Below are 13,477 nucleotides of genomic sequence, written 5' to 3' on the forward strand. Positions count from 1 at the left end.
CAATACAATACAAAAGTGAACTAGCTGCAGAAGCACAGTGATATGCACATGATATCTTCGATTCTAGACTAAAATGGCTATTACTGACACGGAGACATGCTTTGCATTCTTCTGCTTTTACAGTTCCTAATAATCTTACTGCAAATCTATGGTCTATGACAACTGTATTATATTTTAACCCTTGTAATTCAGTAGCCAGGTAACTCAGGTAATCAAACAACCTACTTGGAAGAGTTCTTCTCTTGGGTAATAGAATGTGCATGTATTTAAAACACTGGCACATAAGACATCTTTTCTCACTGTAACAGAGAAGTAACTTCCCAAGTAAACACAGCAATAAGGCTTTGAAGAGGTAGAGCAGCAAGACAAAAGCTATTTAGTTGTTAGCCAGAGTACATGAGTGCACTAGGAGAGGAATTAAGATTTTAAATGCAGTGGGAATAAGTAAAAAAAAAAAAAAAAAAAGAAAAAAAAAAAGTCCATAACTCAAAGAAGTACTCACGTGTCTTTTCAAGCACGTGAGCAATTCCATTAAACTAATCTGCTTTAATTGCATTAAGCTCAGAGAGCCTACTCATATGTTTAAACTCAAACATAAGATTAATTATTTCCTTAAATAGAAGTCAAGAAGCCCAGTCAAGAAGAATGGATAGTGCAAACAAATGTGTATATGCATTTAAATTTTTCAAGATATTTGATTCAGCATTCTATAATGTAAAACATTCAAATTAGCTTTTTGGTGGAAAATGTGTTCCACGGATGCAAAAAAAACAGCTCAGAAAGCTGCATCTGAATTAGTAGATTAAATTATTTTGCTGAGAGTCAATAGCTAATCAGCTAATAAAATGTTCAAATATAATCAATCGATCACAACTAAGTGAAACAGCTCATATTCTATAAATTTGTATTCAATATGCTTCAGAAAACAGTGTAAAAAGCATGTTCTTAAGTCAATTCAAAAAATAAATAGGAGCGTGTCATAATTCCTTGCTCATCTCTTACCAGCAAATTCTTCTTGGAGAGTTGAAGTTTCAGATGCTAAAAAAGTGACTATTCACACACACACAAATCCTACGATGACCAACTATTTACTGTCCAAACTGTCACAAGAGTCTATTGGGTATTAATTAGCATCTGATTGTATACTGGTTAATTAATGATTTTTTTTTTCCTTTTTTTTTTTTTAATATATGTATCATAAACTTAACACTTTTATGTTTTTCTTTCCTTCAATTTACCCTATATATGCGTTGGGGATATTGGGGGTATTCTTATTTTCTTTAAAAAATAAATAACAACAACAAAAAAAAGGCATGCCCACACCTGTCTCTATCTCTGAAACTAAAATGAAATGGTCAGGAAGATGTCTGACATCTTCGTTACAAGAAGCAACATCTGAAGCTGAAAAGGTCAACCAGTCCATAATGTACTGTACTTTATTCTGGGCAGAATGTGAATTGGGCAGATGATGAATTAATTAATTTTATGATAAAAAGGAAATGTTGTTAACACCTTGCTGTTCTGTTTTGGCTTTTTAGCACAAAGTTTGGTGGAAGCTGCCTTCAGAGCTGAGCACTGGCTCACCCTGGTGCATGTTCTGTAGCCACATTTGAGTCAGCATTTGAGAGGACTTGTTGCCATATGGAAAATCAGAAACAATTACTCTAAATAATTACATCAGTTTATTGTTGTCTGTTGCCAAGAGGAACAAGTCCTTGTTGGTAATATCCACTGGTGTTGCCAAAGAAATTAATCTTTAGGGAAACCAAATACGCTCCAGAACTAGCACTTCTCTAACAATAAATATCCTTTCTAACTGATATCATCATGGCTCATAACTGCATCTCTGTTCAGACAATTTGCTAAGGTAATCTCTGCTCAGTTTGGGACTGACAGCCTCAGAGGTGTGAGTTATCACACCTTACTTGAGAGTGTGCAGGCTGTCTGAGCAGGAGCTGGGCAATCTTGGCTTCCCTCAGGTTCACTGGGGAGAAATCAGAACTTTTAGGGCAAGTGGCTTGAACAGATGAGATGAATTGCACCCGGCTATCCATCCATCAGGGAGTGCAGGTGGGGGCGGAGGTGTCTGCTTTGCTGAGCTCTAAAGCTTGGGGAGACGAGCCCAGGTCAGGCACTCTCCCACCAAGGCTTCCAGCAGGAGTGGAAGTCCGTCCTCGTTGGGGTGATTAAACTCTTCCTTTGGCAGGAAAGTCTGGCAAGAGGCAATCCTGATGATGGGCCTTTTCTGTAAAACCTGGAGGCTCGGGTTTTCAGACCTGTATGCCTATGACTGCTGATCATTGGAACTGAACAGCTGCTGCAGGGGTGAGGTCTCTTAAATGCTTGAAGACAGCTACAAATATTGGCCTGAGTCACCAAGGAGAGGCAGCTGGTACCTCTCTCACACTCCTGTCACAGGCACTTTCGTCAGTCTCCAACTAGTTTTGCTATTCCTTTCAGCTCATTACCACTTGTAACCTTCAAAACCCCTCTGTTTAAGTACTATCATCGAAACCATTGCAGACAGAAACTTCATGTTTCTTATTGTGCTTTCCACTCAAATTTCATTCCAGCCTGAAAATAATGCATTGAAATCTCTCCTTTTTATTCCGTAACAACTTTATTAGATTGAGCAGGTTTCCCCTGCATAGCTCCTTGCACTGCATTTCTCATTTTCTTTATTCTGTCTTTTGCTTCTTTTGCATTCTGAGACCATGAACACAGCCCTAAAAAATCCCCTTCTGCTCTACGAAACACTTCACTACAGCAAAGAATTATGATATGGTGACAATGTGGTTTCTTGTCTCACCAAAATCACATTGTGCCATTTAAATTTAGATGTGTTTCCAAGAAGTGTTTGATAAATTCTTTCTAACATATTCCCAGTTTTCTCCATAGCTAATGTCAAGCCAACGGCACTATCCAGATGGGATGCCTGACAGGCCCTTTATTTAAGGCTCATCTTACACATAGCAGTCTGTGGTCTTCAGTGATTTCTCCCTAAGCCAATTGCACTTGTTGATTCAAAAACTACCTTGTAGCCCTTGCTGACAGTGACTTGACAGAAACTACAGAGCTTATTGTGTTTTTCTGATTTCTCTCTGCTCTCTGTCACTGATTCATTTTGCTGTGCTTATTCACTCTCACACGTTAACAACCTCTAATCAACATCTAGGGTTCTTTAGTGGTTGGAGGCATTTTCATCTCACTATGAAAAACATTTCCCAAGCAGCTGTCAGAGCAGAAACCACTTTTGTTTTGTTCTCTTCCTTTTTGGAAAACAGGACAATGGACAGATGATTTTACACTAGACACATAAACTTCTCACCTGTATAAAGAGTACCAAGGACAAGAAATCTAGTGTTATAAAGCCTTAATGTTTAACTTTATTCAACAGACAGGCCAGCTACTTCTCCATGACATCCTCTGTACATAAATCTCAGCCTGTCTCACTGCTGCATTGAATCAGGTTATAAACACTTTTTAGGATCAGATTTGGACAGCTATTTATGTTGTTCTCATTTCAGATTTCTTCAGAGGGCTTATTTCTGTAATGACATTTACACAATTAATTCCATGATCATTTTCATATATATCTTCTCATTATTTATTATTTTTCTCCACTACCATCATTATTGTTAGGTCAAAACCTAAAACTATGCTTTACAAATACTTAGTACATAACTCACATTTTCACTATAGAGCTCCACTGTTCCCAATCTATAGCTGATAATATTTACACTAAGAGTATATACTCCCAATTAAATGCATTTTGCCTTATTCCTAGCTCAACCATCCTTAAACTGTTTTACTTTTGTATACATACATAGCTTAAAAATTAATATATATATATATATATATAGTAGCATACACCTTGTGTTGAATCAACTCTTCTTTATAATACAAGTAAGGAAATATCTAAGTACATAGAGATACCAGTGTAGCTATTTATGGAGGTTGTTCCCTTATTTTATGATTCTAATAGTGGATACAAATTGGCATTGACAATACACAGTTATTTGTTTCCTAAGGTTCTATATTTCCTTTGTATTTCTGAAGGTCACAGGGACTCAGCTGAACCTGAAACAGTAATTTTAATTCCAAGTCTTTTCATTTCACTACTATATAATTATCTTATAGATTTTTGTGTAGGCTTATTTACTGTTTTTCTTTTCCTGTTGGATAAGTATACAGTAACTAAACTAACTTCAATTAGGTAACTGTCACCAATATTGAAAATTTAATGGCATTTTAAAAATTACATTAGTAATCGAAGCATAAAAATGATTCTTTGTGACCTCATTTCAGAGCAGAAGTACCAAAGCTTACCACACAATAGTCTGTGACTCAGAAATATTAAACACAGACCATTGTCCCATTTTTATTCTGAGTAACACACTCCTTGAGTTATAAACAGTATATTATGTGTTTGGACTAAAATGTCTTTAGGAGATACAAGATGCAAAATGGAATATTCAGCACTTTAAATTCAATATACTAAGTGATCTTCTCAGTTACCCATATATTATCCTATACGTTTTTTTAGAAATCAGAATTGTCCTTGTGTTTTCAGATGCAGTAATGTGTCTACATTAAATTTCCCCTCTAGTGCCGATACCATAGTATTTAAAAGCCAATGCACTCTCAGAGAGGCCAACATCCCTCGAGGTTCAAAGCACCTTGATATAAAGACACACTTGAATTTAAGAATGCATTTAAATCCAGCATAAGTCTCTGTGCTTTGCATTATCAAGAGAGTCTTAAAGATAAGCATATGCCTAAATATTTTGCTGAACTGGAACTAGAAACAAGGTTTATCCTGTGAAAGAGTGGAATAGCTGCAACACCCAAGTACAGATTAATAATGTTCTGGGGGATTTATCTTTGAAAATAGCAGGGAGAGGAAAGTCTCCATAAATAAAAAGGAAAATCATGAATCAGCAAATTCTGGAAACTATAATAAGCAGGAAAACAATTTAGCTCACAGTGAACCATAGGCTTCATCCTATACAGCATTTGGCTTTCATAAAATATATTAACTGGCTACATTCAAGAGAATGATATGTTGCCTTCAACTTTATTTGCATTTTACTAAAGAGGAATGATATCAGTGTTCTGGGAGAAGTCCATGATTCATGTCCTTACGATATGACATTGCTAGTGTGAGATTATTAACTTGTTATAACAGAATTTGAATATGAAAAACTTACTTGAAGGCATTGGCATCTCCATGCACCTTATAGTTGTCTGCACTGATTCTTGAGATAACTCTTGTGACAGCGATGAGAATACCAATATTGACCTGAAGAGGAAGAAGGAACAAGACTTGGTCAAGAAACCAAACACCAAATGTCAGAGATGCAAACTTGTACTGTGTGTTCTGTGCAAATAAACAGAAAATAGGAATTTTGACTGTTGTATTTATTGGCAAAAAAAGGCCTCCAACTTTGGACTGGTACCCTCCATTGCCTGTGGATTTCTCTGTTCTGAAAGTGGGTAGCTCTTCCACTTTGTGTGATTTTTTTATACTTCTGGAACAGCTTGCCTCTTTAGGATAAAGCTGGACTGAAACATTGATTCACAACTGAAGTGCTCAGGATCTACTCTACAAATAAATATCCTTGTATCTATCAGCATCTGACAAATTAGACAAGAACTTCAGTGAACAGCAGTATATATCTGTGTGATCTTTGGTATTGTGTTTGCATGTGCACAGGCTTCAGAAAACACTTCTCTCAGACTTATAGCCTTCACAGTGTATAATTCATGTTTCTTACCAAAGTCTGCTTGCAATTTAAGCATGAGATTATTTTAAACCAGCAATGAGGAAAATATGTTAAGCCTGAACTCTTCTCTTCAAAAGCTCTATTCTTTTTTATGTCAGGCCCAGCAGAAACATCAACAAAATGAAAAGAACTCCCACCAGAAATCTAGGAAATCTTGAAAAGAGTAATGCTGAAAGGTGCAACAAAAGAAAGTTTGCTCTAGAGTCACAGGTGAAGAAGTAAAGAAAACTTTATCATTTTACGGAGATGTGGCAAAGACCATCTTGTTTTGCAGAGACCTTGGGTTTAAAGAAAACAGAGGGGGAGAATGTGAAGGTGAAAGACATATTTCTCCCTTTCTGTCCAAAGTTACATATCAGCTACAAAGCTGATATTTATCATGGAGTTAAGTACAAAGGAAGAACAAAGCTCTCTTGAACTAAAGAACGTAAAGAAAGAAGAATTCAATATAGTACTATTGCTTAGTTAAAACTCAACAATCGTAATCTATTTTAACATAAATGTTATAATTTTGGGAGGAGAGGGGTTGAGCTAAAGAATGTTTAACTTGGTAATAATCATTCTCATACCATTTTTCAAATCTTACAATTCTTTAAATTTTAGATTCCTAAGGGTAGGTCATCACCTACTGTAAAGTATAAGGGTAGCTGTGATAGTTCATTTCTGCCACAGCTTTTTAGCCCATCCAAAGAATTCTCTGTGGAACCAAAAAACTTTTCAATTACAAGTGTACTCGTTCAATTGGTTTTACAGAGATTAGTAAGAAATGAAATTCAATAGTCTTGAGGTCATTTTCCCTATTCCCAGCAAATCATATCTTGAAAATATTTTTAAGGCAGTAACAAGCTTTCCTGAGAAACCCATTTATGTGCTAAATATGTGCGTTGGCTGAAGGAGCAAATGATGAATATGAACAAGTTACATTTCTCTTTCACTTCTTTTACTTGTCCTCCGAACTCTAATTTTTGCTGCATGTCCACCAAACAATCATCTTCAGTGCAGCTTTTCATGAGGATTTCACAAGAAATGCCTCTCTATACCCTTCACTTCTTTCCTGACATATTATCTTTCATCAGCCTTGTTTAGTCTTTTATCTAAAATATCGGTTTCCTCTACTGACATTTCTTCGCAGATGTCTCACAGACAGCACAAGTTCAACTTGGTACAGTTGCTGCATGAACCCTTTTTCTGATAACTGCAAACAGCATGCTCCTTGCAACCTCACAAGCACTTAACTCCAGCTCTTTATTCCATTCCTAATTCTTTTTACACAGATTTTCCTAGATTTTACTTTCTGCATAGCATTTTAAAAACTATGCATATTGTGCATATGTAATGTGTTTTAAAATACTAAGAAAATAAATTGCAGTGAAGTCAAGACTCCTCATTCCTTACATTCTGAAGTCCCTACATCTTACTAAAGTCAATGAAAGTTATAAATAACAAGCACCAAAAAAGGCATACTCAGAGTCTTGCAAACTGTCAGACTGGACATGAACCCTTGGATGTTGTCATCAGAACACGACAAGATAGCCTTTAAGGACACAGAAACTATATGGTTTGCTAAAGCAAAAATTAAGCATTTTTAGCTGAGTATTAATTTATTATAAAAAAAAAAAAAATAGAAAAAAAAAAAGAGAGAGAGAGAGAAAGAGAGGGAAAGAGAGATTGGAAATTAATTTCCTTTATATTTTGGATTGTCTAAAGTTGTAATTTAAGAAGGCCTTGAGCACCTCTTGCAGCCTGTGTAATCATATCATATCCAGGGTGCTTTAGTTACATGTTTATAAGATGAGAAGGAAGGACTGTGATCTGTCTGCTGATAAAGACAAGGTACTTGTAAAATTAGCAACCAGCCCTTACACTCAGGTCCCAAAGTTCTATGTTTAAATTTCCTAAGCCACTTGAAAATTTTTGTTTAGGTATTTTGAGAAATTAGAGTAATCTCTTGCAGCCTAAATAAACAGATTAGCTATGAATGTCTTCTTTTGTTAATGTTTCAGTAATCAAAGCATGGAGGTATTTCCATTGTCCTTGTAATGGGAAACCAAAATATAGCCACTGAATTGCTCCTCTAGTGATTTTTTGGCATCTGAAATAAATACTTAGCCAATTACTTTAATAGAGGAATTCTTAGTTGATGAAACACTCATTATGTTTTAGCATATATCAGAACATTCAAAGTAGGAGAATAAACATTTAGATAAAAGAAATGTATATAGCTCATATTTCTTACTTTCCTGAAAGGCCAGATTGCCTGACAGTTGCAGTTATTTTGCCCTAAAAGTACACAAGAACATACACAGATTTATTTTTTTTTTCTTGTAGGCACTGACCACATTTTATTTTTCAAAAAAAATATGGCTAATAACAATAGTACATTTCCTAACTCACAGGACTCCTTTCAAGGCAGCTGGTCTGACCTCAGGCACTGGCAGCTCTGCAAAATCTGAAGGAGCTGCCAGTTCCCCTTATGGTAGGCTTGAGGCAAAGCCCACTAGAGCCCATGGAAAGGTTCCAGTGACATCAGGGAGCTCTGGCTTACCCTGGGGAAAACTTCACCTGATTAAATATTGTCAGATCAGGCGAAGAGTTAAATGCATAAAACGAACCTCTTTTATATGTATACTTCTTTTCAATATTTCTTTGGATTAGATTTTTGAACATGGAAAAACACAAAGAGCATGAGCTAAACTTTGATTTCTTGACCATACAGTCCTGCTTAGAGGAGCAGAGAGATGAAAAAAATTAAAAAGGTTTGACCTGCAAGAACTGTCTACAATTGCAACACCTAATTCTATAGCCTTTTGTCAACTGACCCTCCAAGCTGTTGGAGTTGCAGCCCATTACTAGGTCACATCATTATGCATTTCCATACACAGAGATTCAATTAAATTAGAATGATGCTCAAAACTGGGGGAATGGTTTTGGAAAGCCTGATGCCACTCCCAGCTATCCCAGACCAATTACAGACTGAACAGGCTACACTGAGTTATTTTGGATTTCTTGTGCATGGCTTCATGTTAATGCATACAACATTGCTCCAATCAGAGCTTAATAGCAAAGTAAACCTTTGAGGCTGGAAAGAAATACACAACAAAATAAATACTAAATAAAAGATGGGACAGATCCTTGACTTATAGTTTTTTCTGATACTAATCCCTCATTTTTAATTTCTTAGAATCTGTCCCATCATTCTAAAAAGCATTTCATGACTTTCTGTTTGTAAACTGATAAGAAATTTAATTTTAAAATAATGAATACATTCAATTTTAAAATAATAAAATCACTTATAACTGAGTGCTAATAAGAAAAATAAAGAAACTTTGCTACTGTGATCTGTGCATTTGTGCTCTATTCTACCACAGCACTTAAGTATGTACTTGATTTCAATGCCTGAAAAATCCTACTGTTTCAACACCTTCAAATATTATGGGTCAAATCCATCACCTCTTCCATGATGAATGATGTCTAATAAAGGACACGTATTGCCACTTTTAAATCAGTGGGCCTACCTGCAGAGTAAAATACTATTCAACATACAACATTAGCTTAATTCTGCACAGGTACATAAAGGTATGAATAAATACCATCAGGCCAACGGAACTTACTAAATCAGGTATGAGCAGCAGGTATAAAGAGAGCAAATCTTTTTCTGTATATTTAATATTCATAAACAAGCATCAGTTGAAGCCAGCAATGGTAGTCTCAGCCTAGGATCCAAATTCATGAAGCCCCATCTGAAGACACTGGTTACAAAGCTGGTGTCCCCACAGCACAGAATTGCTTCAGCAGTATGCTAATTACAATCATTTAGCTCCATAAAAAATCTGTTTATTAGAAGGACTTGTGAAAAAGCACCAGGAAAATAACAACTTACAGGAAAAACAATAGAAGGAACTTGCTACTACAGCCCAGTCTTCCCCCAACAATGGATTGTTCCCTGTCTGTAGCACACCCACTGCTCTGTGTACACAGATGCTTTCAGCAGAATTTCCTTAATTCTGCCATATCTATGGAAACACACCAAAGTAGCAGATGGTCGAGAACAAACAAAGCCTTCTGCCAGAAGCTTTTACTGTCTTGTTCCAAAAATTCAGGTGCTTTGTCAGGTTTTGTTTTTGCTTTTTTTTTGTTTTTTCTTTGAAGACGTGTTTTCCTAGGCCAATATTGGCTGAGATGAGGTTCGTTTCCAAATTAAATGCAACAATTTTCTTGTGAAGTTGCTGTATGAGATTTGTGTGTTGTGGCTGGGAACAGGGGAGTTGGGGGTGGAGAGTGATCCTTAAACCTTAAGGTGCAGGTAGAAGCCAAAAGACCTACACGTAGAAGGATCTATTTCTTTCCTCAAACTCCAAAGGAAAAAAACACTTTTGGTACAGGAATCCATATAGGGCTGGGAGGTTCTGCGAACTACTCCCCAGAAAAGTATGTGTGAGTATTTTTTCCCAGTCACACTCCTACCACATCACTCTGTGTTAAGTCTCCATGATGTCTGTAGTGACTGTGAGGCTGGTGCAGGACAAAGTAGACCGAGTCTGCCTAGTCTCAAGGGAGTAGGAATTGAAAGGAGCAGTCCCCCTGTTTTCTGCACAGCATAATCCTTTTACTTGGCAGAGAGAAACTGGATGAGAGTAGTCAAAAATGCTTTTTGAGGCTTATTTTCAAAGCTAAACACTGGTTCAAACAAGTAGTGGCTAATTTTCTACTTAAAGAGCCCAGGCACACATGCATGCACAAAACAGTGTTTAGCCTTGTTATTTCCCTAAAGGCGCTAACATATTTTTCAGCTAGCATATTCAATGCCCAGAGAAAATAATTTGTCAGCCAGCTTGCTGCTATTTTGGGCAAAGCTGGGTTTAGACTATTTAACAAATTGCTCTACACGGATCAACCTTGTGAGCTCATTCTTTCTCTTTCACAAAATATTTGTATCCCTACAAGAATATAACTTGAGCTGCACAAATAATATATCTGAGAGCCAGACAGTTAAACCTGTACTTTCATAGCAAGCAGCTACACATACAATTTGTTAAAGGCTGTGCTCCCTCAGGTGAGTAAGTGCTTCACTATCTAGCATGTTTTGATTAATACTATCTTTGAACAGCAGCTGGGAGAGATTTGATTTTTCTGGTTGCATCTCATTTCCTCCTTTGCAGCTGAACAATGGCCAGAAAGCAAGTGCTAATGTGAGAAGGAGATGTTCAAATATTACGGTATGGTAGTTGCTGTCCAATCATCAGTATCTACGTGTCTTTGAATATAAGCTTACAGAAGGTCAAAGGTACAGGCCAACAAGAAATTAAGCTTGGAGGAACAAAGTCCAGAGCTGTTTAGCCAACTCTAATCCAATGATAAGTGTTCCTTATTTGCATGTATATGATTTCACTTAGGTTAAAAAGAATAAATAAAAATCTGCCCTTATTGCACAGCAACTCTCCAGTGTTGCCATTAATCATTTGATTAAAATGTTAACATGAGGTAATTTCTGCCACATCAATATAGCAACAGTTTTCATTGTTTTTATATATGTTTATACAGCCTAATTTTTCAGAGGCTGTATCTTGGGTGGAAGACGCTGGGCTGTGAGAGCTGCTGATTTTGAAGTCTCAAGGCAAATGTTAGGGTGTCAACTCGGCTGCAGCACAAAATTGCTTGTGATGGCACAGGCCAGCCAAGGAGCTACCTCCTGCTTCGTGAATGGTTGCAGAGATGTTCAGCGGCAAACACAAGTGCTCAGTGTAGTTCTATATGTATAGCTCTCCTTCCTTTCTTTGGCTTGCAGATATATTTCTGCTAGCAGGATTTGTGGGGTTTCTCTATGCAGAGAAATTTGGGGATGTGTCTATGCTGTCTCTCTTGGGGAAGTACAAGGCAGCATCACTGGCTCCCTTTGATGTTCCTCCATGCAAGTAGCCAGGATCTTATTTTATCTGACCCTCCTACAATGCCACAGCAGGCACAGACTCTGGTCTAGATTTCAGCTCATGCTTCAGATCTAGCAAAGCTTTAAAGGCAGCCTAATTTCTTTAATCAGTAGGTCTATTCCATGTTCGTGTTGTCACTCTGACATTACAACCTGCAGCAAAAAACGTAGACAACCTGATCAATTATAGTATCGGAAACAGTGCTGTAGAGGAATAATCTCCCACTTAATTCCTGCAAAGACCCCTGACTCCTCAAGTGATAGTCATGATTAAACCACAACTCACTGTAATTTAATGTGTGGCCATAATTAAACTGCTGTGGAACATTTACATCTCAGCATCACAGCCGAAAACCTGCATGCTCCCCAGAGAAGTCACATCCATTGTAGCTGACAGAGGTGTCTGCAGCAGCACCTGATCCCCTGCCAACCTGCCTTAGCCCTGCCTCGATCAGCCAGACAAACTGCCCACCCAACGTTGAATTCCCAATACAGAGGAAGAGCACAAAGTCCTCTTCACTGTAAGAAGGCAAATGTGGAAACTGCTTGTTACCTTCCCCAGAGCTTGCCCAAGGAGTCGTAGCTCATGCTGTTGCTTAAACCCATCCCTGCCAACTGCTTGCTGCTTGCAGTCCCTGCTGAACATCATCTTCACTGGGAGCACTCAGCTTTCCCTGAGAAAAGTGAGCTCTCCACAAGCAACAGCTCCAAATATCAGTGGGATGGAATCAGCTTCTCAACTTCTACAGGTGTATATGAAACAAAACACTGAGCTTCATCTTACGGGGGCCTTTCTGAGATCTAATATACCCCCCAAGATTACTCAGTTCTGGGCAGCTATTAATGGCCCCAACAGGGCTTTTTCAAAAGAAGGCTGCTACAGTATTTTAGGTTGCATTTTATTTTTGGAATAGTGAAAAGAATAGTGTGAGAATTAATATGCATCAACCAATACACAACCTAGTAAAACACAAAAATTGGAGCAGGAATAAAACAATTCTGGACTATTCACCCTGTCATTCAGTAAGTTTCACTGGCCTGGCACAAAGATTGACATCAGACCTCCAGCTGAGCTCTGCTAGGTGGCTGACATCCATCCAATATGAAACAGGAGCCATGGGTTTACCTACCAGAATTACAAACAATGCCGGTGCCACAAAAGCCCAGATTGCTCCGTTCTCTAGTGAAAGCCAGCAGCTGCAGAGAAAAATAGAATGATTTTAGGTGAAACACATGGTCATTTAAATAGTAATGTTCTTAATTTAAAAAGAGACTAAGAGTGCAAAAACACACGTGAATTTTGAAAGCAAGAGACATGATAGGGCATCAGTAAGAAGCTCCTTTTCCCCTCAGACTCTGAAGCAGGATCTCGTTGTGATTTGTGTCTTGCATAGAGTCAGTGACAGCTATGTGCCCCAGCATGCCTTCAAATAGTATTAGGGGTGGAAAGACAGGAAAGAAAGGAAAGGTTTTCTTTGCTGTTTGTTGCTCCTGTATCCTGTATCACAGACACTTCTTTCAGTGCTGTGAGCACTGTCATTGTAATGAGAGAAAAATGTAAGCCCTTCCTGCTTTGCCTAGCTGGGGGTAAGGAAGAAGGCTGGAAAACATGCTGTTGGCTTGATGCTTCTTTCTTACAGTGGTAGGGGTATAAACTAGTTTACCGCACACAACAAATAACCCTGGTTCCCAAACGTTCACTTATATTGTGGTAGTATTGAATCCTATGGTATTTTCTCAGATAAATTTGCTTTTCCTCTTCCAA

At 37.6% G+C, this 13,477-nt stretch overlaps 1 protein-coding gene across 3 annotated transcripts in view; it reads right to left on the reverse strand.

Annotated features, from left to right (window-relative positions):
• The window catches only part of ADGRD1 (adhesion G protein-coupled receptor D1), a 156,171-nt gene that overhangs the window by 23,366 nt on the left and 119,328 nt on the right, over positions 1-13,477 (reverse strand). For all 3 annotated transcript variants that reach the window (XM_068653723.1, XM_068653722.1, XM_068653724.1), the window contains 2 exons: positions 12,843-12,909; positions 5,211-5,302 (listed from right to left, as the gene is read on the reverse strand). In XM_068653723.1, coding sequence (XP_068509824.1) covers positions 5,211-5,302; positions 12,843-12,909 — 159 coding nt within the window. The remainder of the gene's footprint in view (positions 1-5,210; positions 5,303-12,842; positions 12,910-13,477) is intronic.

The sequence above is a fragment of the Anas acuta genome, chromosome 17 (assembly GCF_963932015.1).
Source record: "Anas acuta chromosome 17, bAnaAcu1.1, whole genome shotgun sequence".
Lineage (NCBI taxonomy): Eukaryota > Metazoa > Chordata > Aves > Anseriformes > Anatidae > Anas > Anas acuta.